General features: G+C 47.6%; 2 protein-coding genes across 3 annotated transcripts in view; one reads left to right on the plus strand and one right to left on the minus strand.

Moving 5' to 3' along the window:
* Positions 1–10: 10 nt before the first annotated feature.
* On the minus strand, positions 11–11,587 carry ECI1 (enoyl-CoA delta isomerase 1). 2 transcript variants are annotated; one of them, XM_079953993.1, is made up of 8 exons: positions 11,427–11,467; positions 8,798–8,883; positions 8,555–8,671; positions 7,868–7,995; positions 6,281–6,427; positions 4,232–4,353; positions 2,283–2,461; positions 11–442 (listed from the first exon to the last, which is right to left on the minus strand). In XM_079953993.1, the coding sequence occupies exons 4-8, from the start codon at positions 7,982–7,984 to the stop codon at positions 276–278; spliced, it is 732 nt and encodes a 243-aa protein (XP_079810119.1). In that variant the 5' UTR covers positions 7,985–7,995; positions 8,555–8,671; positions 8,798–8,883; positions 11,427–11,467; the 3' UTR covers positions 11–275. The 2 variants fall into 2 exon arrangements, with proteins under 2 accessions (XP_079810119.1, XP_079810118.1); XM_079953992.1 differs by lacking the exon at positions 8,798–8,883 and having other exon boundaries at positions 11,427–11,587.
* A 925-nt stretch (positions 11,588–12,512) lies between these two features.
* Positions 12,513–25,859, plus strand: part of PARN (poly(A)-specific ribonuclease) — a 48,698-nt gene continuing 35,351 nt past the window's right edge. Inside the window, exons 1-10 of the mRNA XM_079953818.1 lie at positions 12,513–12,675; positions 15,479–15,556; positions 17,089–17,168; positions 18,354–18,421; positions 18,519–18,600; positions 18,799–18,859; positions 20,014–20,179; positions 21,352–21,417; positions 22,639–22,677; positions 24,072–24,114. Coding sequence (XP_079809944.1) covers positions 12,657–12,675; positions 15,479–15,556; positions 17,089–17,168; positions 18,354–18,421; positions 18,519–18,600; positions 18,799–18,859; positions 20,014–20,179; positions 21,352–21,417; positions 22,639–22,677; positions 24,072–24,114 — 702 coding nt within the window. The 5' untranslated portion in view covers positions 12,513–12,656. The remainder of the gene's footprint in view (positions 12,676–15,478; positions 15,557–17,088; positions 17,169–18,353; positions 18,422–18,518; positions 18,601–18,798; positions 18,860–20,013; positions 20,180–21,351; positions 21,418–22,638; positions 22,678–24,071; positions 24,115–25,859) is intronic.

The raw sequence follows: 25,859 nt of genomic DNA on the forward strand, positions 1-25,859 counted from the left end.
AACCACAGCCTCTCTTTTAGTGCTTTATTGACCATTCACATTTTGCGCAAAGCTGATTCTTCCCAAGTGCCCAAAAAGCGATTCTGTGGCCTAATGTGCCCCTCGCAGAACGGGCCTCAGACCTACTTTATCACAACCTGAGATCCAGCGTCCAAAGGAAAAAAAACCTCGAGAGCAAAACTCTGTGCAAAAGGCACCAGCTGGGAAACAAAGGCGCTTGAGATAAACAGTGATGAGGTCACGGGACCAGAAATCAAGGCTGCTCCGCTCCCAGGTCAGGCTTTCTTCTGCTTCAGCATCTGCATGTACATCTGGAGGGATTTCTGGATAGAGTCCCTGGAGATGAAGCGCACGAAGTTCTGGATGTCGGCTTCACGGTGCGCCAGGAGGTGGTCCACTGTGGGCTTCCGCATCGAGGATTTGGAGAGTTGGCGGGCGTGGTCTGGGCAGCAAGAAGAGAAAGAGAGAGCGCATGATGAATTGCGGCCCGGTGTCATGGACGCATAGGAGTGGTGGGAGCACGGCCGTCTTTGACCGAGGGTGCAAGGGGTGCAGGGCACCCTGGCGCCATATTCTGGGGGGGGGGTGCCAGGTGCCCACCGCTGAAGCCACCTAAGCTCTTAACTATCTAAAGGTAAAGGTAAAGGGACCCCTGACCGTTAGGTCCAGTCGTGACCGACTCTGGGTTGCAGCGCTCATCTCACTTTATTGGCCAAGGGAGCCGGCGTACAGCTTCCGGGTCATGTGGCCAGCAGGACTAAGCCGATTCTGATGAACCAGAGCAGCACACAGAAATGCCATTTACCTTGCCACCGGAGCGGTACCTATTTATCTACTTGCACTTTGACGTGCTTTCGAACTGCTAGGTGGGCAGGAGCAGGGACCGAGCAACGGGAGCTCACCCCGTCGCGGGGATTCGAACCGCCGACCTTCTGATCGGCAAGTCCTAGGCTCTGTGGTTTAACCCACAGTGCCACCCGCGTCCCCTTAACTATCTACCTGTTATGAAATAATAAATAATTTTGATCAAGCTAGAAAAACAAAATACATATAGGTGTTTTCGAAATGTACATCTACTGTTTCACTAAAGGGTTTTCGACTTTGTGTGCTCATCTACCAAAGATGCGCCACACCAGTGGTGGCGCTTGTCATTCACAACGGCAGCACTTATCAGACTGGGGGGGGCTGGGCGGATCTTTGCACCCCGGCGGCGCATATGCTAAAGACTCCCTTGAGTGGGAGGCACCAGCTGGGGAACCCCCAAAAGGAACCCATAAAGGAAGAAGACTTAGAGCCTGGGAACTGCTGGTGGGACGACGATGAGGGGGAGAAAACTGGAAGGAGGAAGTGTCAGAAGCTCAAGAGGTAACAGGGTTTAGTGAGCAGGAAGAGGCTGTGGCAGAGAGAGGCCCAGAAGCAGAGGCAGAAGCAGAGGCTAGAGAGGAGCAGGGCCAAGAGGCAGAGATCAGGCAGGCTGCTGAAGATGCCAGGGGGTCTTCCCCTCCTGCTGCGACCAGCTCCCCTCCCCGCTGGTCTCCCAGAACCTGAAGAGGGAGGAGCAAAGACAGACAAGGTGTTTGAGCCTCAGATTGCTTGGGAAGGAGAAGGCTTGGAGACCAGGGACTTTTCAGTTCCCACAATTGCCTGCTTAGGGAAAACCCTACTGCGAAGAGGCTTTGTGCTCACTAGGCCTGAGACTAGTTCATTTGAATAAAGAATTAAGTTTACTGATATCTTGCAAGTTATTGCTGACCTTCTCCTGACCCATGTGATCAGAAGCCTTTTTTCCTGGAGCCTGCATTAAGCTGACCTGCCCTCCACCTTGCTGCCAATTCCCTCAATTACTGCCAACACACCTTTCTTTCACCACTAGGGTACAGTGGTGCCTTGCAAGACAAAATTAATCCATTCCGCGAGTCTCTTCGTCTTGCGGTTTTTTCGTCTTGCGAAGCACGGCTATTAGCGGCTTAGTGGCTAAGCGGCTTTAAGAAAAAGGAAACAAACTCGCAAGAACTCGCAAGACGAAACGTGTTGCGAAGCAAGCCCATAGGGAAATTCGTCCTGCGGAACGACTCAAAAAACGGAAAACTCTTTCATTTAGCGAGCTTTTCGTCTTGCGAGGCATTCGTCTTGCGGGGCACCACTGTATGAGGCAGTGTGGTGTAGTAGTTAAAGCAGGGTTGGCCTGTTACCAAGGAAACCTTCCCCACTATAGGACGTTATTTGTTTTAGAATGCGTATTTGTGGTGCGGGATTCTGGGGGCGGGGGCGGGCTGCCTCACCTGGAACGGCCAGCCACTGGGCCATCACCTCTGCAGCCACCTTCTGGATATTCTCTTCGGGCGCCAACTCATCCACAATGCCAATTTTGAGGGCATCAGCGGCAGGGTATAGGAGTCCCAGCTGGATGGACCGGTCTGTGGCTCTGTGGCCAATGGCATTGATCATTGTGTCTTTAAACCTGACAGTGAGAGAGAGAGAGAAGGATAACTGAGATGTATCAGCACATGTGGTGCAGCTGCTCCAACAGAAAAGTGTTCTTGGACAAAAGCAGTTTCTGAGATCTCATTGACAATTATTTTTATTAAAATTTATATACTGCCCTTCATCTGATCACAGCGTAGCACATATCAATAATAACCTGCTGCCTAAATACACATTAAAAGGGCCATAGATTTTTTTTAATCAGCAACAGGCTGATTAAAATGGCACCTAAAGATATGTAGTAAAGGCAACAGAGGCATGGGAGAAGAGGAATATTTTTGCAAGGTGCCTAAAAATGTATTATGAAGGCACCAGGCAAGCCTCCCCGGGAAGAGCATTCCAGAAACGGGGAGCCACTACAGAAAAGGTCCTTTCTTGTGTTGCCACCCTCCAAATCTCTCTTGGAGGGGGCACACAAAGAAGGGATTCAGATGATGATCTCAGGGGCTGTGTTGGTTCCTATGGGGAGAGGCCGTCCTTGAGGTGTAACAAATGAGCTACCCCTCTCTTTGCCTGATTCTTTAGATTTGGATTGAGATCTGAATAACCTCGTGTTCTTTGGCAGCAGCCTGGGCCACTGTCACCAAGTTTTGAAAGACCTTTGATCTGAATAATCTCTACTATTGGTATTCCGAAGACTTGGCAAATCACCAGTCTGGAGGAAAAAAACAACCCTCACATAAACCAAAAGTGTGCAAAGGCCAAAGTACTTCTTCACCATGTAGTCTAATTTTATTCTATATACAAACACAGTTAGCTCAGGAGCCTCGGCCCCACAGGTCTATGTGAGTTTTGGGATTTAGTACCGTTGAAGGTTACTTTTTATCTTCTTTTTCTTCTGGGGGGGGAAAATGGCAGTTTAGACCATTGGATTCTTTCAGTATTTATAGATTACACAGCCTTTTCTTCTCTGTAGGTTTTATTACTGACTCACAGTGCCTGTATTTTCCATATCTATTGGCAGTTGTGACAACGAATCTTTCTCTCCTCTCATTTTGCCCTCTCTACCTGCCTGTCACCAACATCGTTATTATTAATTAAATTTGCATACTGCCCTTCATCTGTAGATCTCAGGGCGGTCCACAACGTAAAATACAGTATATATAAAAAAACAGAAAATGTGTAATAAAAATAAGAGCAAAAACAAGCGAATAATCCCCCAATCATTATTGAAGTGCAGTAAAATGCAGGGAGGCAGGAGAGACATTCAAGCAGGAAGGAACGAACGACCGACAGGCTAGGTAGTGTTGCCAGGAATTTAAGCTGTGCTTAACATAATAATAATAATAATACCAATATTTTTGCAAGTAAGTAAATATTAACAGCAAGTGAGCAGGGAGCCCTTCCTTTGGTGGTGGTGGTGGTGGTGGTGGTTGTTATTATTATTATTATTATTAATACCCCGCCCATCTGGCCGGATTTCCCCAACCACTCTGGGCGGCTCTCAAAAGAATTAATGATGATGATGATGATGATGATAATAATAATAATAATAATAATAATAATAATAATAAAACATCAGACATTAAAAACTTCTCTAAACAGGGCTGCCTTCAAATGTCTTCTAAAAGTCAGATAGTTGTTTATTTCCTTGATATCTGATGGGAGGGCGTTCCACAGGGCGGGTGCCACTGCCGAGAAGGCCCTCTGCGATGTGGTTGGCTGTGCTGGGGATCAGAGAAACCCTAGAGAAGTCATAGCGAATTGCACCCCCATTCTTCTTCTTCCTCCTCCTCCGCCACCTCACCAGAAAGGGGCAACGATTCCCAGCTTCGTCTCATTCAGCCCAATGCTGTACTTGGGATTGTCGGCCATGATCCTGTAGTCACAAGACATTGCCATCAGGCAGCCGCCTGCGGGACTGGAACCCTGGGAGAAAGCAGAGGACAGGAAATTTAGTTCAAGGGTGGAGAGCCTTGGGCCTGGCAGCAAAGGTGACCCTCTGGGTCTCTCTATATGGCCCTTGGAACTCTCCCCAGGTCACACCCCTCACTGGCTCAAAACATCTGGAGGGCCGAGGTTGAGGAAGCCTGAGCTAGGGTATTTAAACTGTTTGGATACTTAGATCAGGCATAGGCAAACGCTGGCCCTCCAGGTGTTTGGGGCTACAATTCCCATCATCCCTGACCACTGGTCCTGTTAGCTAGGGATGATGGGAATTGTAGTCCCAAACATCTGGAAGGCAGGAGTTTGCCTATGCCTGACTTAGATCGCTAATACAGGGAAACAACCAGGTCTTTCTTGAACTCATCATTTCCTTTTTTTATTCCTGGGTAAACCTGCCTGGTGAAATAACCATTCTCAGCTGACGTTTTCAGTGTGCATTTTTGCCATTTAAAATGGGGCATTAGTTAGATGGTGGTGGGGCAGTACCTGAAGTTATGCAGACCGCTGTATGGGAAATGTATCCGGAAGCCCAAATATATCGAGGAGCGAGTGACCTGACATGGTTACCCTTCCTGCCTCTGTTCCTTCCCCGCTCTTGTTAAGTTTCTGATGGTGTGAGAACAGTCTTTGATGTCCTGAAAACGTTGGGAGGAGGTGAAGCCCACCCCCCAGCTGCCTTAATCAGTTGTGGAGGGTACTGCTGGGTACCTTCTTAGATGCTGGACATTGTTTTGAGAAAGTGAGGCATCGAGAGGGAGTGGCGAAGCCACACAGCCTACCTATAAAATGGGACGGTTTGGGCAGAGTTTCTTTGAAGCTGGTGCACGGACTGACTGGCCGTGGGGCCGTGCAAACTGAGGCTACCTGGGGGAGTCACTTTGCCGCTTGTTGAGAGCTTCCAAGTGCCTGCTTGGTATGTATACACTGCTTGCTGTTTTAGAATAAAAACTTCCATCTTCTCACCGTATTTTTCGCTCTATAGGACGCACTGGACCATAGGAGGGGGAGAACAGGGGGGGGGAAATCTCCCCCTCTCTGCTCAGCGCCCCTTCAGTGAAGCGGCAGGAGAAACTGAGCCCCTTCCATTTCTCCTCCCGCTTCGCTGAAGGGGTGCTGCGCAGAGAGGGAAAACTGCAGCGCCTCTCCAGCGAAGCGAAGCCTGGAGAGCAAGAGTGATCGGTGTGCACTGACCCCTCTCGCTCTCCAGGCTTCAGGCGGCTATCTGCAAGCCTTCGGAGCACAGCAGGAATTCCTGCTGCGCTCCGAAGGCTTGCGGATAGCTGCCTGAAGCCCCCGGAGCACAGCGGGAGTTCCCTGCGCTCCGGGGGCTTCAGCAAAAGCAACGCAAAGCCTCCGGAGCGCGGGGGGAGTTCTCCCTCTGCGCTTTGGAGGCTTCGCGTTGCTATCGCTGAAGCCAAGTCACCTGCATTCGCTTCATAGGATGCACACACATTTCCCCTTCATTTTTGGAGGGGGGAAAGTGCATCCTATAGAGCGAAAAATACGGTATTTTGTATTGCTTCTGAATCTCACTTTAAAAGACCCACCTTGCCTTTGGCAAGACAACCGCTGCTTGAATTGCACTAATTCCTAAACCCACCCCAGGTCCAAGCCTGCAGCGTTACGATAGCTATACATGCATGTCTGAACTGCGTTGGAGTATGCTTGGAATAGCCCATTGAGCAAAGAGCTAAAAACAGCAGCAGCTTGTCCCTTAGGGCAAATGGGGCACTGCCCCACTGACCGCACTCTGCTCTCACCTGCCTGCCTTCTTGCTTACCGCCAGTCGGTGGCTGGCTCTGGCGCCCCCTACTGTCGGCCTCCCTGCCTTCCACCCTACCAGCCACCAGTGGCCACCGGCTTAAGGTGATTCCTCTCGAGGAATAGGGAGTGAATAAATGGAACTTGCATTGACAGCTGCAATGGTCACCAGGCTGGAATTGTACAGAGTAATCCACATCTGCTGCACGGCTTTCCAGAACTCTGCGTAGTGCTCCTCACTCTTCCCACACATCTCAGTGATGTCCAGGCCCCCAGAGAAGATTTTGGGGACAACCTGGGAAAAGGAAAAGGATCGGTCATAGCTGGCAATGTGCTTCCCTGCTTCACGCCACGCTGCTTCACTGTGAAAAGTCCTACGGGCCATTTTCGCCCAGCTCCCAGAAAGAGGAGAGGTCTTACGATACGATACGATACGATAACCTTTATTGTCATTGTCCTATACAGAACAACGAAATTGAAAAATCTACATAAGACATTCAAAAACCAAGAAGCCTGCTATCCCAACCTGGCTAGCCCCCTAAAAACTCTGATACCTCATTTTTAAATACAATATACTCCCATAGAGACTCCTTACACTGCATTTAAAACCAAAATCGCATTTGGGTAGAAACCGTTTCTCAGGCGGCTAGACCTAGTCTTTATAACCCCGTACAGTGCTACCTCGGGTTACATACGCTTCAAGTTATATACGCTTCAGGTTACACACTCCACTAAGCCAGAAATAGTGCTTCAGGTTAAGAACTTTGCTTCAGGATAAGAACAGAAATCAGGCTCTGGCGGTGCGGCGGCAGCAGGAGGCCCCATTAGCTAAAGTGGTGCTTCAGGTTAAGAACAGTTTCAGGTTAAGTATGGACCTTCGGAATGAATTAAGTACTGTATTTTTCGCCCTATAGGACGCACTTTTTCCCCTCCAAAAATGAAGGGGAAATGTGTGTGCGTCCTATGGGACGAATGCAGGCTTTCGCTGAAGCCTGGAGAGCGAGAGGGGTCGGTGCGCACCGACCCCTCTCGCTCTCCAGGCTTCGCGGACCTCTCCACAAGCAGCGGGAGCCAGCGCTGGGCTCCCACGGCTTGCAGAGAGCTGCCTGTTTGGGGGTTGGGGCGGGGGAAGCTTGGGCCTCCCCCGCCCCAGCCCCGTGCCTGGGGGGAAATAATTTTTTCCCCTTTATTTCCCCCCCCCCAAAAAAAGAACTAGGTGCGCCTTATGAGACGGTGCATCCTATAGGGCGAAAAATGCGGTACTTAACCCGAGGTACCACTGTACCTTCTTCCAGAAGGCAGAAGCTGAAAGAGATCACTTCCGGGGTGCGCACTATCCTGCGCTATTTCTGCAGCTTTCTTATGGCACCTGGAAGAGTGGATTTATCCAAGGTGGGAAGAGTGCACCCCATTATTCTCTCCACAGTCTTTACAACCCTGGAGAGCATTGTTTTTTCCCTGACCGTGCAGCTCCCAAACCACACACACAGACCATAAGTTAATACACTCTCCACAGTACAATGCTAAAATGCCATCAACAGGTCTTTTGAGAGGTCTTCTACCCAAGGTGGGCTGGCGCTAAGGGTTGGCAGGGTTAGGCACCTGTCAATCATCATCATCATCCCAGCATGTGCAATGGAAGCTCCCATCCAGCATAGCTTGCCCCCCACAAGCCAGCAAAGAAGGACCCAGAACCAAATGGATGGTTGTTATTTTTTCTATTTGTCACCCATACCGAGGTCAGGATGACACCGCGGCACGCTTTGTTGTTCTCCAGCTTTTCCAGGCTTATGGAAAGCTCCGTCAGAAACTCCAGGCTAAAGCTGTTCACCGGTGGGCTCTTCATCTTCATCACTGCTACCCCTGAACGAGAAACACAAGGAAACAAGAGTTGCTGCCAGAGATTAGGAAGTCCACCTACCTCAATGTTGTCTACACTGACCAACAGCTGCTCTCCTAGGTTTCTGGACCAATTCACAAAGGATGGATCTATTATTGCTTCCCAGCTGTGACAGCTAAAGAGAACCTGCATGTGTACAAGCAATATATCTATGAAATGCTGTGTGCTGGAAGCCAACACAACCTTTCCCAAAGAATTCTGGGAACTGTAGTTTGCGAAGGGTGCTGGGGCTTATGGCTCCATGAGGGGTAAAATGCAGTTCCCAGAATTATTTGCGGGAAGCCATGTGCTTTAAATGTATGGTGCGTACGCAGCCACTCCTTCAAAGAACCACACAAAAGGATATGCATAGCTCAGTTGGTTAGTGTGTGGTGTTGATAACACCACGGTTGCAGGTTTGATCCCCATAAGGGACAGTTGCATATTCCTGCCTTGCAGAGGGTTGGACTAGATGATCCTTAGGGACCCTTTCAACTCTACATTTCTATGGTTTCTATGAAATGCAAGCCTGAGGGGGTTTACCTGTGCCCTCATCCAGTTCCACCAGGATCTTGTTGTTGCTGAACGACCTTCTCTGGACAGCAGGGCATCCGAGTCTCTGGGCAGCAGCTCGGCTATGTTGAAACTGAAGTAAAGAACCTGGGGGGGGGGGGGAAGAATCCAAATATTACCAGTTGTCATTGCCCAGGAGACTGGCAGCTCAGCAGCTGAGAGCCCACTGCCTTGGGGTGAAAAGAATCAACATTTTAGGAAAGGAATTCTTGCCTTTTTTATTCTTTCTGTTGCTCCTCCTCTCATAAGTAGCTTTTCAAACTTCCTTTCAGAAGTGGCTTTCTACATAGCTCAGGCTGCTGCTGAAGAAACGAAGGCACACTTTAATTTTAAAGCACATCCGAATAACGTTCCTTCCCTCAAAGAATTCTGGGCACTGTAGTTTACTCCTCAGAGTTCCAATTCCCAGCAACCGTTAACAAACTACAGTGCCCAGAATTCTCTGAAAGGAGGAATGTGTTTCAAATGTGCTTTAAATGTATCTTGTGTACCTGGTCTTTTGGTTTGTCTTTATGTATTTAAGACCCCCTAGATGGGTTTTCCTTTTGTAATATTGAATTTATTCTGTATTGTTTATTTTTCTGTTATTCAGAATTTACGGACATGTTCTTTATTTTGTAGACATGCAGATCACAATTTCCAACAACAATGCGTTGACAGGAAGTTGTTTTTTAAACAGGTGTTCACATAATGAACTGACAATTTCCATGGATTCCTGCTGAACACTGAATTGTGACCCCAACATGGCAAAAGAAACCAGGAAAACCCTCTGAAACAATGAAAAATGCAAACAGGGAAGGGGAAAAAATGCCCTCGTCTCTCCCTTCTCCCAACCATGGTTTCTGGTGAATTGGCTGCTGCAGACCAGCAAAACACAAACAGCAAGGCTTGTTGTATGACTGTATATGGAAGGGGCAGTACCTCTGATGGAGACATGTCATGATCCTTCTGGGGTAGTTTGTCCATCTTTGGCCCCCACCCTGCACTCAGCTCTCAGCTGTGGCAACTAGAAGCTGTCAGCATGCGACAGCGGCCACAATCCCAGGAACGGCTTCGACTGCCTGGCTAAACCAGGTGAGCTGAGCCCAAACCCTCGGTGAGTGTGGCGTGAACATGAGAGTGCTGGAGGTGAAATAGTTAAACAAGTTACCCAATCAGAACCCAGGGGGGTGGGGTCAGAGGGACTATAAAACCAGCTCTGGGAGCGCAATTGTTGGGAGTTGGGTGTTTGGAGTGGGAGAGTCTGTGAGGAGGTTGAGTTAGTGTGGTGAAATAAGCTGAGTCAGGAACAGTTAGGGGCTAGGAAGACAAGTAAATATCTGAGAGGTGGTTTAGTGAGTGAGAGCAGGTAGCGGAAGTTATAGGTCTGGACAGGCACCCCATGAATGTAATTGACCGATACCGTTTATGAAACCACATGCTTGTTAAACTGCAATAAATAAACAGAAGTTTATGTTCCAATTTAACCCTGACTGGACTCAGTAACGTACCAGGTATGGCCTGGGTGGTGGCAGCGAGAAATAAAGTGGTGGCACAGGGATCAATAGAGGGTGAAACGTCTGGGGACCCTGTGTGATTGCCACAGTGAGTTTGCTTTTCCCCCTGCGTGTGAAGACAAACTCCAGCAGTTTAAGAAGACCAAAAGTGGGTCCAACGGTCAAGAAGGCCGTTCCTGCACATGCCATAGAAGGAAGTGAGTGACAGATGGGGCTCACCCACCTGGGAAAACTCTAGAAGGAAAACTCTGATCCTAAACCTCCACTGCCTTGTGGGGTATCTTTGGGGGTAAGAAAAGGTTACAGAGTAAACCCTACACAAATCTGGAGTCCCTATGGTGGTTGCAGGGCTCCTTCAGCAATTCCTGCAGCCAAGCTGGCGCCAAACGTCTTGCTCTGCTTTCCTTTGGACCACATCAGCGATGCTGAGAGGGGGGTCTTGTCATCTGGCCAGCCCAGGACACCCCCCACTACACACTCCCCAGGCGTGCACACCCCCTCCCAGTCACACTCCATTGTCTCTAGAGACCAGCTGGTGCCAAAATCAAAGCACAGTTCAGATGGGGCCTTACTTCCAAGTAAGAACACACGGAGGGGGCTGTTCCTCAGATCAGATGTCCCTGATCCCAGGCAAAATGCCCCTTCCCTTAAAATCCGCTTTAAATTGTTTTCTCGCTGGTTCCCTCCCTGCGAGAAGCCATGTCACAGGGAACCAGGCAGAGGGCCTTCTCGGTAGTGGCACCCGCCCTGTGGAACGCCCTCCCACCAGATGTCCAAGAGAAAAACAACTACCAGACTTTTAGAAGACATCTGAAGGCAACCCTGTTTAGGGAAGCTTTTAATGTTTAACAGACCACTGCATTTTAATATTCTGTTGGAAGACACCAGGAGTGGCTGGGGAAATTCAGCCAGATGGGCAGGGTATTAATAATAATAATAATAATTTATTACTTCTCAGATGCCGATGCTGCCTTGCACGGGTTTTGGACAAAACTTTTAATGAGGTTATCCTGCTGATTTCAGAGCAGACTTTGATGTAAACTATCTTTAAGCAAACGGAGAAAATACGTTGCAATCTTTTGAGACGTTCCCCTAAGTTTCGATGAACTAAGGGGCACTTGCTTCCGAGTAGACGAGGCTGCCTGCTGGCCTTCCGAGCAGGCCTGAGGCCCAGCAATGGTCTCAAAGTCACCCTTTGCCAAGGTGGGCTGGAAGGGGAGCAGAACGGGGAGCCCACTTCGCGCCCCTCGATGCAGCGGATGCAGCTGCAAAGCCGGCGCTTTGCATTCCCCGGAGCGCTTCTTGCAACGCTCCGACGGCGCGGACCGAAGCGCGCAGGGTCGTACCTGAGTAGCGGAGCTGCTGCCAAACCCGGGACACCGTCGCTGCAGCCGCCATGTTGCACGGGAGGCAGGAGCAAGAGGCGGAGGAGGAGGAGGAGGAGGCTTGGCCCAGCGTGCCGAGGCCGAGATCCGCCCCAGTCGCGCCCCTCCGACGGCTTCTCTGCCTGCCCACCCGGAGGAGCTAACGGAATCCCTCGGGCCCGGGGCACGACTGCGCGGTATCCTTGGTTGCGCGAGTAAAGCCGCGTGGAGTCGCACCCGAGGATGTTGCCTGATCGTGCTTGTCGTCGGGCTGCAAGATCGCCCCAGGAAGGAACTGGCCGCGGGATACCCGAACATTTTACTTATTTTACCATTTAGTATTTATTTCTAACAAGCGCCTGAAATCATACCCCGCTTTTCGCCTGTGTCTCAAGGTGGCTTGCAAAAATTATAAAAAAAATATAATGCACAGAATTTAAAACGTCGGAAAACCAAGACCGTTCGTGGTATGTTTTTAATTCCATTTTTGAAACCTTTGCTGCACGCCGCCCTGGTATTTTACACAAGAGGAGGTCTATAGATATACAGTATAGCTCTAATATACTCGTGGTGCAAAGATCTCCTGAAATAAAACTTGCTTTGACCTCGACGCCGGAAACTTTGCAAAGGACGGTGCCATGCCTGTTCTCTCCCCATAGGATCGGGGCCCCTTTACACTGAAGGCGCCTCGACCCCGGAGTCCTGCTTCTAATCCACTAACGCTGGGATTTTTAATTTATTTTTTTAACCCTGAATCCGCTCGTGCACACGCGCAGCTCGTACATTAACTCTCCCGTGCACGTGTCGGACCAGGCGGTGCACAAAAACCTGGGGCGCCTTTACCTCTCGGGATGCCAAGATTCTCTTGCAACCCATCCAATCAGGGCAAGAAAGGGGAAGGGCGGCGGAGAGGCTTCAGGGGACTCCGCTGGGCATGCGCGAGGCGACTTTGCGCACGCGCCTGGGGAAGCAGCCTTCGAACGGCCCGCTTCTCCCCGGGAGGGAGGGAGGGAGGGAGGGGGTGTGGTCACGTGGGTGGCGTCACGCTCTCGGGCCAGAGGGGAGGGAGGGGGGTCGCCGGAGTGGGGTTTGTTTCCGGAAGTGCCCGCGCTTCTGCTGGGCCTGAGCCGAGGCCTGACCCGGCCCGCGGCTCTCGCTGCTGCTGCTACTGCTGCTGTCGCTGAAGCCGGAGCCGGCCAGCCAGCCGCAGGGATGGAGATAACCAGGAACAGTGAGTCCGGCTGGGGTCGGGGAGAGGGTCAGCGACGAGAGCGCCTCTGAGCATATGCAGAGTGGCCTCCCGCCGCCCCTCCTCTTGGCTGCCCCTCAAGGCAGGCTGAACTTCCTCCCGTGGGGGTGGGGGTGGGGGGAGGCCAAGGAGGAAACCTGACCCCTCCCCCCAGAACAGGTGTGGGATGGGCAGAGGCCCAGATCCTGCCCCTTCCTCCTGCTGCTCAGGCTGCCCCTGATCCCTCCAGGCTGATATTTCCCCCCTCCCTCCCCACACATCCTTTATAATGCCCCCACCACAAAAAACCCACAACACCCCCCCCATTCATACCCAAAGGGTCTCCCTTTGCCAATTGCTTTCCCACTTTGCCCCCATTTAGTAGTGCACTTAATGTATTATGTTGTGTTTTAGGTGGTCTGTTTCCTTCCTTCCTTCTCTACTGGTTGTTCGATGTGTGTGTATATATATAGATATAGATATAGATAAATATAGAGATAGATATATTGCATTCCCCCCATTTTATTTTATTTTTTAAAAAACACGACCGGCTAGAATACGAGAGGAAATTGAGAGAACTGTGACGCTGAGCACCGTGTGTGCGTATCTGCAAAAAGCCTCTGCTCAGTGTCATGGATGGGAGGGAAAGAACCCCTCTGTTGTTTTCATCAGCTTAAAAAAGAAGAAGATTATGCTGGAAGGAGAGAATCTGCAAGATCGTTTCCCAACAGGCTTGTTTTGCGTGGTGGCCATCCACGTGCTCCGTGCTGGCTTGCGGTCTGTCGCTGCAGTTCTACGTTGTAGTATGCCAGCTAGGATATGATTTATAAGAAGCAGAGGAAAACAGGAAGATGGAAGCAGGAGAAGATCAGTTTCGTTTTCTGTCTGATCTGTAATGCATCGGGCTGGCCACTGTGAAAACAGGATGCTAGACTCGATGGGCCTTTGGCCTTTTCCACAAGGACTCTTCTTCTGTGTGTAGGTTTAGTTGTACAGTTGGGGACAATCTGCTGTTATGTATTGCTGTCTCAACACTCACACACACCCCAATTTTGGGGGCATTCTGCTTGGAGCTTTCCCCTCTGGCCGCACATGTTGCAGCCCATAGCACGTGACAAAAAAATACTAAACTACTGAAATGCAGTTTAAATACAGGGGTTTTTAAAATAAATTTTAAAAAAATCAGTTAACTGTCATGCAAGAAGCTGGGTTTACAATTTTATTGCAACCTTGCTTTTTAATGACACCCATTAACAGATACGCTGTGGTCAGTGACTGAAATAAAACCATCCGTTAACAGATAGATTTCTAGTCTTCCAACGACCATTTTTGCCATACAGTTCTATCCATTTACAAATATTCTAATAAAAAAAAATGAATAAATTATCCTTCCTATATAGAAGCACCTTGCGTACAGGGACAGAAGCCTTGGGTATGTGTGGCATTCCCATTTACTTCATCTTCTCTGGTAAAATTTACATGGCCATAGGGCAGTCGTCTCAGCTTCACCCGTGTGTCTCCTCCCCCTTCCAGAGGGTATCTGTACAGCGCAGGTGCACTTTGTAATTCTTAATTAAAACAAACAATTGGAGGTGGCATTGGTAAATGGACAACATTTCCAACTACCACCCTCAGACCTGCCCTATCAGAGTCCCACTAGGGAGTTGTTTGGGCTGTGTGAATATAAAAATATATGAAGAGGCTACCCCAGATGTTGTTGAACTACAACTCCCATCATCCGTGACCACTGGAATGATGGGAGTTGTAGTCCAACAACATCTGGGGACCCACAGGTTGAGAAACACTGGGCTACTGGATCAGGCAAGTGGCCCATTTAGTCCAGCATCCTTGCTTTGTCTGACGGTAGAGATAGAACATAGCCATCAGGATTGGTAGCCATTGAATTGCCAAGGATTTATTTTCATCCTATCGGCATCACCTAGATCCATTTCTTTGTGAAATGGAAAAGGTTTTGTCATTTTCACTATGGAGCAGAAGTGTCTTTTTTAAAATACGTGTTTGGAGGAAAGGATGGTGAGGCAGATAAGAAGCTAATGCAGGAGGTGGGGCATTGCACACTGTCAAATTGTCCCCAGTCATATCACGATGGACTCTGGTCCTGGAACATCTGGTGTAGGCAAAGATGGTCCCTGCGTTGTCTGTCCCACGCTAGCTGGAATGGGAGTGCTGTTGCTTAAAGCGACTAGATCATAATTGGACAATGGCGGTAATACATATTAAGTACAACCCATGAAAATGCCTAGATTATCCTTAATTTGTTGTTGTTGTTGTTTAGTCGTGTCTGACTTTTCGTGACCCCATGGACCAGAGAACACCAGGCACTTCTGTCTTCCACTGCCTCCCGCAATTTGGTCAGACTCATGTTTGTAGCTTCGAGAACACTGTCCAACCATCTCGTCCTCTGTCACCCCCTTCTCCTTGTGCCCTCCATCTTTCCCAACATCAGTGTCTTTTCCAGGGAGTCTTCTCTTCTCATGAGGTGGCCAAAGTATTGGAGCCTCAGCTTCACGATCTGTCCTTCCAGTGAGCACTCAGGGCTGATTTCCTTCAGAATGGAGAGGTTTGATCTTCTTGCAGTCCATGGGACTCTCAAGAGTCTCCTCCAGCACCATAATTCAAAAGCATCAATTCTTCAGCGATCAGCCTTCTTTATGGTCCAGTTCTCACTTCCATACATCACTAGTTATTTCAATGACAGAGCTGTGAATGATTCTTCAGAGGTAGACGGGCTTTGCCCACTTTCGCTTCTTGACATGGTCTGTTTCTTTCTCTCTCTTGCCTACAGATTTTAAGGACAATCTCAGCAAAGTTTATGAAGCTATTGAAGATGCAGACTTTTTGGCTATCGATGGAGAGTTTTCGGGTATGGTGTATTTCATGGAATTCTCTCTTATAAATGTAAAGATCTGAATTTGCAGCTCCTTGCGGATCGCTGCTCTGGAACATTGTCGCTTATTGATTATGGGGAGGCTGAAGGGATATTGGTAAAAGCCATCATGGGATGTTCCTACATTTTCTGTGTTCTGCCTGTTGGGTGTAACAGAGAAATGATACAACGTGGTACATTTTTAGAGAGGGTGGGAAAGGAATGAGGGACATGGGGATTTCTTTTCTTTTTTTAAAAAAAGAAGTGTTTATTGATTTATAGGCATTTGTAGCCCACCCTTCACCATGTGGTCCCAGAGTGGGTTACGTATTTCAACTGTTGGAAGCTGTATGCTTCTGAATACCAGTAGCCGGAAATCACAGTAGGAGAAAGCGCTATTGCGCTCAGCTACCGCTTGCATGCTTCCCAATAGGCATCTGGTTGGCCACTATGAGAACAGGATTCTGGACTAGTTGGACCATTGGCCTGATCTAGCAGGCTCTCCATATGTTCTAAGAATAATAATAATAATAATAATAATAATAATAATAATAACAACAACAACAACAACAACAATAATTTATTTATACCCTGCCCATCTGGCTGAGTTTCCCCAGCCACTCTGGGCGGCTCCCAATCAAGTGATAAAAACAGTACAGCGTTAAATATTAAAAACTTCCCTGAACAGGGCTGCCTTCAGATGCCTTTTAAAGATAGGATAGCTTCTTATTTACTTCACATCTGAAGGGAGGGTGTTTCACAGGGTGGGCGCCACTACCGAGAAGGCCCTCTGTCTGGTTCCCTGTAACCTCACTTCTCGCAATGAGGGAACCGCCAGAAGGCCCTCGGTGCTGGATCTCAGTGTCCGGGCTGAACGATTGGGATGGTGACGCTCCTTCAGGTATAAAGGACCGAGGCCGTTTAGGGCTTTAAAGGTCAGCACCAACACTTTGAATTGTGCTCGGAAACGTACTGGGAGCCAATGCAGATCTCTCAGGACCAGTGTTATGTGGTCCCGGCGGCCACTCCCAGTCACCAGTCTAGCTGCCGCATTCTGGATTAATTGCAGTTTCCGGGTCACCTTCAAAGGTAGCCCCACGTAGAGCACATTGCAGTAGTCCAAGTGGGAGATAACTAGAGCATGCACCACTCTGGCGAGACATCTTCCAACCCCCAAAGGCCTCTGCAGAAAGGCCTGACATCAAAACGTATACAGTGATCAGGCCAAACGTACTTGTGGGTGGGCATCCTATAATCCAGGGCTACCACAGAAAAGGCCCTGTCATGTAGTGCTGCCCTGTGACCTTCACAGGACAGCAAAACTACCAGCAGCATCTTCCCTTCAACCCTCAACACTTGGGTGGGTCTATATGGTATGTGGTGTTCCTTGAGATACTTGGGGCCCAAATAATAATTTAGGGTGTGATTTAAGCATGCGCTGCAATCATTACAGATTAAATTTGTAATCCCGTAGCTGCTCTAATGCATCCCTAAGAGGCTTGTTCAAACAACCTTTTTATACTTATTAGGAATTAGCGATGGACCATCTGTTAGCGCATTAACGAATGGCTTCGACACACCTGAAGAAAGGTATCAAAAACTTAAAAAGGTAAAAATCTTAAATCATTGCGTTACAGTGCTTCGTCAGTGAAATATTTTGGACACAGAGTTGTGACATCTGTGTGCCAGACAGATTTCTATTGCTAAGTACAGCGCTGCGGGGAAACATTTTCAATACATAAAAATTCAGTGTTGCAAACCAGGGACAGAATGGAAGACTTTCTCCTGTAAATAATAGTCCTCTTTGGGCGACAAGCTTTTATTGGGTCAAGTAGAAGGGTTGGTCTTGCTACAATCCTGTGCACGTTTACTTGGGAGTAAGCTCCCTTAAACACAGTGGGACTTGCATAGAAGTGAGTAAACAGTGGGACTTGCATAGAAGTGAGTAAACGTGTAAACTTGTGAGGGGGTCTCCACATCCTCAGATATTTTATTGGGGGGCCCAAAGGAACCTGGGCCCCTAGGTGTTGGTCCCTGTGGTAGTGCTGTTGCAATCAGGCCCTGCTTGCAGACTTCTGATTGATTACTGAGAACAGCAGGCTCTTCTTGCATTCTAATGTGTGCATTTATTCGGTTCTCCCGTGGTTTCTTTAACTGGAAAATAAATGTCCTAAACTTCTTCTTCCCTTTCTCCACATCTCTCAAGAGCTTGAGATATTTCTGCTGTGCGTTGTTTATATTCTGTTTAGAAACATCCTGGGGTTTTGTTTTTTCTAGGTTTTGTTGGTCAGCATCTCTGACCAGTGGCCTTGCTGGCTGAGACTCAAGAGAGCTGAAGTCCAACAGTATCTGGAGGGTGTTGCGTTGAATATTCTGGAGAAATTCTTGATTACTTCACACATTCATGTACAGTGGTACCTCTGGATGCGAACGGGATACGTTCTGGAGCCCCGTTTGCACCCTGAAGCAAACACAACCTGTGTCTGCGCATGCACAGGTCACAATTCACCGTTTCTGCACATGCACGTGACGTCATTTTAATTGTCTGCGCATGCGCAAGCGGCGAAACCCAGAAGTAACATGCTCCGTTACTTCCGGGTCACCGCAGAGCATAACCTGAAAACGCTCAACCTGAAGCACATTTAACCTGAGATATGACTGTACAAAGTGCCTGAATTCGGTGGGAAATGTAATTTAGTGACCCTTTAAGTTTCGCTGTGCTCTGGGATTCCTGCGGCTCCTCTGAATGAATAACCGGACTGTTTAGATCTTATTTTTGTCTTGTCACCTCCAGCATTCCATGGATTTCTTGCTGTTCCAGTTTGGCCTTTGCACTTTTAAATACGATCTCACAGAATCTAAGTACGTGGCTTTCTTGACTTGTTGATACTTTTAAAGCTTAGCATGTTGATAGCGACAGCCCCATCAACTGACCTCCCATATCCTTTGCCTTTCCTAGGTACGTTATAAAATCGTTTAATTTCTACATCTTCCCCAAACCTTTCAATAGAACATCGCCAGATGTGAAGTTTGTCTGTCAGGTTAGTGAGAAACTCACTTCATAAGTTTTTCTGTTTCCTCCTTCCTTCTGATGCTGTAACGGGGTTGGGTGCAGTTCAAAGCAAAACCTTGCTCTGCGGCCCATGTTTTGCGTTCTTCGCCACTTTAAAAAAAAGTCAGCTTTCACTGGATTCAAGTAATGCGTTCGCCTTAAAGCTTCTTCTTGTTTTCTCTTCCAGAGTTCAAGTATAGACTTTTTAGCAAACCAGGGATTTGATTTTAATAAAGTTTTTCGCAATGGTAAGCTTCGTTTTTCAACCTGCCATAAAGTGTATACTCTCATAATACTGATGTTCCCATAGCTATAACTTCTACTTCCATCTCCCCATTGATTCATCATCTCAATTGCAGTGAGTTTCTTCAGGATATTTGCCCAGCAAATGAACTGCTTCTAAAGCACCTGTAAAATTGCTGCTTCCAACTTCTTTATGCATCTGTAACAATGGCCGTATACTGAAACAATGATTTGGCTTATGTGTTAACGCAAAGCCATTGTTTACAGTGCTATATGCATGAATAGGAAGGATCCTGAACAAAGCTCTCTGCCTCCCACATGGCCAGGAAGACTTTGCTAGTGTTTACTTCATTTTCCCTAATCGGAGTTTGTTGTTAGAATCATAGTTTGTGGTTTAGAACTACCTCTGGTCAATTTCTCACCAAGCCAGCTTTAAACCATGAAGCTGGCTTGTTGAGAAACTGAACTGATTATTATTTTTTAACCCAATCTCTGGTTCCTATAAAATGACACAAACCAGGATTAGGAGAAACTGGAATTAAGTCGTTTCTACCATGGGGAAAGAAGTGTGTGTGTGTGTGTGTGTGTGTGTGTATAAGCCCAAGTTTTCATTCAGGATCTTTCCTGCTTGTGTGTGTAACACTAAACAATGGTTTAGCATTGCCTTTCCCAACCTGATGCCCTCCAGATGCTTGCTTGTTTAATATTACATATATACTCCCACCTTTCCTCCGTAGAGCTCCAGGTGGCACAAATGGCTCCCCTCCTCTCCATTTTATCCTGACAACATCCCTGTAAGGTAGACCAGGTTGGGAGATGCTGGCTGGCCCAAGGGGATTTAAACCCTGGTCTCCCAGGTCTACAGTCTAACCACTACATAAAATAATAATAATAATAACAACAACAACAACCTTTTATTTATATCCCACCCTCCCCGGCCGAAATCAGGCTCAGGGCGGCTAACATCAAATCTCTAACATTAGTATAAAATCAAACAATAATCTGGAAGGTGTCGGGTTGGGGAAGGTTGGTTTACCGATGCATGAGAACCGGCCTTGTCTGTTCCCAAGTTGCAGTCTTCACCCGATTTCTCTCTTTCACACATACACACACACGCTTTGGGCCACAAAAAGCATCACCATTTCTCTCTCCTTTAAAGGAATCCCTTATTTAAATCAAGAGGAGGAAAGGCAGCTACGGGAGCAATATGACGAAAGGCGATCCCAAGCCAACGGAGTGGGGGCCTTGTCGTATGTGTCCCCCAATGCTTCGAAGTGCCCTGTGACCATTCCAGAGGACCAGAAGAAGTTCATTGAGAAAGTAGTGTAAGTGGAAAAAGCGATGCTCAAAAGTTTTGATGTCCTCAGTAACTTCTCTATTTTGAAACCGATTCAGAGCAGCGATTTTCTGAACTAAGCTGTGTTTCTTTTTAGGGGCTGAATTAATTTATACCAGAATATATATGTGTGTGTGGTATGTTGGTTTGTGTGTGTGTGTTTTCGCATGTGTTTCCTCCCTCTCTCTCTCTCCACTTGCAAGTCAAGTTTTACTGACAGGTTCTCTGATGTTCTGAAACCTGGAGAGCCGTGGTTCCCAACGTAGGGCACACGACCCACAGGGGTGCAATTTGATTTTTAAGGGGGGCAATTTGAGAATGAGTTAGACCAAGTTAAGGGCGTTTTAGCTTCCTCCACGTGAATAGGAGCTCACTTTTTGAATAGTATGTCACGGGGGGGGGGAGCATCAGGATTTTAGAGAGGCTTAGGTGGGACATGGCCAAAAACAGGCTGGGAACCACTGCTGTAGAGAGAGGAGCCAAGCTTTGTGTTTTGGAGGTCCCCAGCTCAGTCCTCAGTCTCTCCACTTAAATGGCTTTTGGGAATGCATCATTGGACAATTGTCGCTTGAGATCTCGGAGGGCTGTTGCTAGAGTTGACTAGGGAGCTGCACTTGGGACAGAGCAGCTAACTGAATACTTTCAAACAAGTCTAATGTGTCTCCACCCCCATCGATCTGCCCGGACACTGAGGTCCAGCGCCGAGGGCCTTCTGGCAGTTCCCTCACTGCGAGAAGCCAAGTTACAGGGAACCAGGCAGAGGGCCTTCTCGGTAGTGGCACCCACCCTGTGGAACGCCCTCCCACCAGATGTCAAAGAGAACAACAACTAGCAGAGTTTTAGAAGACATCTGAAGGCTTTAGGGAAGCTTTTAATGTTTGATGCATTACTGTATTTTAATATTTTGTTGGAAGCCGCCCAGAGTGACTGGGGAAGCCCAGCCAGATGGGTGGGGTATAAATAAATTATTATTATTATTATTATTATTATTATTATTATTATTCCACCAGGTGGCTTGGGACCTGGGTACCTCTCACTGCTGGACTCAAAACTCCCATCAGCCTCAGCCATCATGGCCAGTTGTCTGAGATGATGGGAGCCAGAGTCAACTCCCATCAGCCTAATGCAAATGAACCTTGCATATTTCTCTCCCCTTTTCAGAGAAAGGATAGAAGACCTCCTGCAGAAGGAAGAGAGCTCAAATTTGGAGCTGGAACCATGCACAGGGTCAGTTCCTCTAAAAACATAGTTGGGGTCTTGGACAGAGTTTATGGCAGGGGTGAAGAACAGCTTCCCCTCAAGATAGATAAGATAATACTTTATTCGGCTATAAGCCCACAAGGTAAAACAAATCAATAGATAAAATAGCATTTTACAATCTAAAATATCAACTAAAATATTTCAACGCATAATCTCTTTCACATTATTTACAATCTCTAAATGTACCGTGTTATGGCCTTGAAGATCAAGATGGTGCATAGAGTTTACTGGATTTTTAATAGTCATGCAGCATTCCATGAAGTCTTTTATATGAAAGAACTGAAATCAGGAATCTAGCAACCTGTAATGTTCTATAAGAGTCAATGTCCTGGAGTAGATAAGCTAGATGTAATTCAGGTGGTTTAGCAGCAATTTCCAGAATGATTGAACTCAGGATCCTTGATCGGGGAACAATGTATAAGGGGCAATTAAACAAGATATGATAGAGGGATTCTATTGATTTGTTGTCACATGCGCATAAAACTGAGGTTTTACCATTAGAAAATCTATTGCTCAGAACATTTGAGGGGAACACATTAAATCTGGCTCTAACAAATGCGAATCTATGCGACGCAGCCGATAAAGTAGACAGATATCGAGGTATCTGGGACATAGATGTAATGCCCTGATTTATCGGGGAACATGTACCTCCACCTGTAGTAAGATTTTGTTGCAAATCTACCTCCTCCAATCTTTGTTTGATGACCTTTTTAGCTGTAATTAGATCTAAATTAAGTATATCGGAAGGAGAGATTCTATAAGACAACAGTTTGGAATGGATTTTTGTTGCCCATGGGTTGGTGAATTCATCTCTCCAAAGGCACTGAATAAGATGGTAGTTTGGCAATTTATGCCAAAGGGACAGCCAATAATTAAAGGCATGTCTCCACATCAGAATCTCTAGGGAGGGGATCTTAAGTTCTAGGCGAATGGCAGAGTTGCTTACACAGGAGGGTAGTTTCAAAAGGCGTCTTAGAAAAAGGTTTTGCAATGTCACCAGAGGCAAGACTTTGCCAGGCTGTAGCCCCCAGCATCCCCATCTGTTGGCCACGTTGGCTGGGTTTGATGAGAGTTGTTGTACAATATTTGGAGTTCCCCGCCCCTGGTGCAGGGTGGGTGGAGAGAAGATAAAATAAGGAGCCAGTCCCTCCTCTGGAAAGCTTAATCTCTCTATGTCTCTTTCTCTAGATTCCAGAGGAAACTAATTTATCAGACGCTGAGCTGGAAGTAGGTTTTGTGTTGCATTGCTGCTAACTGTTGCGAAAAGGGAAGGTGTTAGGACAGTGGGGAGGAACTAGATTGAATAAAAAGTTAATTTTATTAGATGATTTTGGGAAACTGTTAAAAGGTGATACAGTGGTGCCCCGCAAGATGAACGCCTTGCAAGACGGAAAACCCGCTAGACGAAAGGGTTTTCCGTTTTGGAGGCGCTTCGCAAAACGAATTTCCCTATGGGCTTGCTTCACAAGACGAAAATGTCTTGCAAGTTCTTGCGGGGGTTTTTTCCTCCCCCCCCCTTTTCCTAAGCCCTAAGCCGCTTATCAGCTGATCCGCTGATAAGCCGCTAAACCGCTAATAGCGCTAATCCGCTAAGCTGTCAATGGGCTTGCTTTGCAAGACGAAAAAACCGCTATATGAAGAGCCTCACGGAACGGATTAATTTCGTCTTGCAAGGCACCACTGTACAATGAAATTCAGTTGTGGGGATTTGAGGAAGTCAGTTACCAATGTAAAGTGATATAGGTAGTTGAAGTACAGTGGTACCTCAGGTTAAGTATTTAATTCGTCCCAGAGGTCTGTACTTAACCTGAAACTGTTCTTAACCTGAAGCACCACTTTAGCTAATGGGGCCTCCTGCTGCCGCTGCACCACCAGAGCACGATTTCTGTTCTCATCCTGAAGCAAAGTTCTTAACCTGAGGTAATATTTCTGTAACCTGAAGCGTATGTAACCCAAGGTACCACTGTAATAATTTTCTTTTGTGTTTAGTTTAGTTTATTGTAGTGTAATGTGTTTTTCTTTGTTGAATGTTTTGTTATGTTTTCTTTATGATAAATGTGAAAAATCAACAAAAAAAATTGAAAAAAAAGATTGAATAAAAATCTGCACAGTCATACCTTGGTGTTCAAATTTAATCCATTCAAGGAGTCTGTTTGATTCCTGGAACAGTTCGAAAACCAAGGCACGGCTTTTGATTGGCTGCAGGAGCGTCCTGCAGCTGATCGGAAGCTACAAAAGCCGTGCCAGACGTTTGGCTTCCGAAAATCGTTTGAAAACCGGAACAATCACTTCCGTGTTTCGATTGTTCGGGAGCCAAAACGTTTGAGTTCAAAGGCATTAGGCTTCCAAGGTTGCACTATATTTGCCACCACTTTTGAAGGGTGGCTCAAAGTGGTCATTTTGTTTTCGATAATCAGTGAACTCAGGAGGACTAGCACCCTGCTCAGTTCAAATGGTAAGCCCTGGTGGCCTTTGCTTTCCCACCAGGCTGCCTTTATATAGTCCTTGCCTTCTCAGGGACTCCTGATCCAGCACATTCCCTGAATTCTATCCGCTTATGCAAAACCGACCCGACCCCCCCCCCCCCATACTCAGACGTTAACTCTTGTCTTTCACGGTAGGTTTCCGAAAGGCATCCATGTCGAAACTCAGGAAACGGAGAAGGTGGGTAGGAACGTATTTTGAAAGCTCTCCGTTTAATGCACACACTGACTTGGTGAGATTCAGTGGCGCCTGGTCTCAGTGAGACTCGCAGGGCGGAAGGCAGGGAGAGAGAGCAGGATAGGAGCCCATCTGCCCCGGGAGGAGCAAGGCGAGGGCAAGGGGGGCAAGTGCAGGCGATGTCAGGATCCGCTCCATTTGGACTCTCCCCTCCTTCCTCCCCTGCTGCCCACCATTTTGCATGTTACATCATTTGCCCTAGTCCTTTGAAATTGTAAGCCCCCTTGGCAGAAAGGCAATGTGCAATGCAATGGATAATTGGACCAAGCCAACCACCAGCATCATTCTCCCTGCTGAGTTCCACAAGGGTAACATGGACACCGAGGAGGAGGAAACTGACTGACGGGGCCACCTCTAGGGTTGTTGTAGGTAAGAAGGCAAGTGTGTGTTGTGACAGACCAACAACAGATGGAAGCAAAGCCGAAATCATATTAGCTGTTTCTCCTCAAGGATTTGTGTGGCTAGAGCAGGGATGGCTAGCATGGCACCTGGAGGTGCAACGACACCTTTGAGATCTTCACTTGGTGCTCACAAAGCCACTGATCCCCAAACTCCAAGAATCATAGAATTGTAGTGCTGCAAGGACCCCAAGGGTCATCCATTCCCACCCCTTGCAGTGCAGGAAACCCAACTTAAGCATCCATGACAGATGGCCATCCAACTTCTGCTTGAACACCTCCAAGGAAGGAGAGTCCACCACCTTCTGAGGGAGACCGTTCCCCTGTCAAACAGCTCCTACTGTCACAAAGTTCTTCCAGGTGTTGAGTTGGAATCTCCTTCCTTGTAACTTGAAGCCATTGGTTCGAGTCCTACCCTCCAGAGCAGGAGAAAAGAAGCTTGCTCCATGTTCCGTGTGGCAGGCCTTTAGATATTTGAAGATGGCTGTCATACAGTGGTACCTCGCAAGACGAATGCATCGTAAGACGAAAAACTCGCAAAACGAAAGAGTTTTTTGTTTTTTGAGTTGCTTCGCAAGACGGATTTCCCTATGGGCTTGCTTCGTAAGACGAAAACGTCTTGCAAGTTTGTTTCCTTTGTCTTAAAACCGTGCATTCACTTCGAGGAGCAACTCATAGCACGCGGTGCAGTAGCCTTTTTTGAGGTTTTTGAAGACTTTGGTATTTTTGAAGCTTTTCCAAAGTCCGTGCTTCGCAAGACAAAAAAAAAATCGCAAGACGAAAAAACTCGCGGAACGAATTAATTTCGTCTTGCGAGGCACCACTGTATCTCCTCTTCGTCTCCTCTTTTCCAGGCAAAACATACCCAGCTCCTTCAACCGTTCCTCATCAGGCTTGGTTTCCAGACCCTCGTAGCCTCCTTGGTTCTGAGGTGGGGCGGGTAGTTACCTTTCCCCCCACCCTTGACATGTGCATAGAAGTGAAGTAGGAAGTCAGAAGAGTGACGTTCTTTCCCACTTCCTCTTTGACCTCTATGGGCTTTTCTAGGCTCAGATTAATTCCTCTGGATCTGAGTTTTACCTAGAAGCTTTGGAAGAGCCAAGTGTGTACCTGTGCACACTCATGTCTGTGGGGGGGACTGATTCTCGGGGGACAGAGTGACCAGAGAAGTTGGTAGCCATGGCAGTCCCTCACGTGTGCCCACCAATGCCTCAAAGGTGACTTGATAGCCCTAAAGCCTGTGTAGGTTTTCTGCTCCATCTCACATCTTCCTGCAGTTATGCCCCTTTC

This window comes from Podarcis cretensis, assembly GCF_951804945.1.
Source record: "Podarcis cretensis genome assembly, chromosome: 14".
NCBI classification, from domain to species: Eukaryota; Metazoa; Chordata; class Lepidosauria; order Squamata; family Lacertidae; genus Podarcis; species Podarcis cretensis.

Bases quoted from the DNA above. Each gene is read 5' to 3' on its own strand.
- ECI1 (XM_079953992.1), bottom strand. From the start codon at position 11,478: ATGGCGGCTGCAGCGACGGTGTCCCGGGTTTGGCAGCAGCTCCGCTAC. The intron at 7,996-8,554 runs GTAAACCCCCTC...TTTCTCGTTCAG, and splicing joins GGAACTGGATGAGGGCACAG to GGGTAGCAGTGATGAAGATG. The intron at 2,462-4,231 runs GTGAGGTGGCGG...TCTCACTGTCAG, and splicing joins GGAATCGTTGCCCCTTTCTG to GTTTAAAGACACAATGATCA.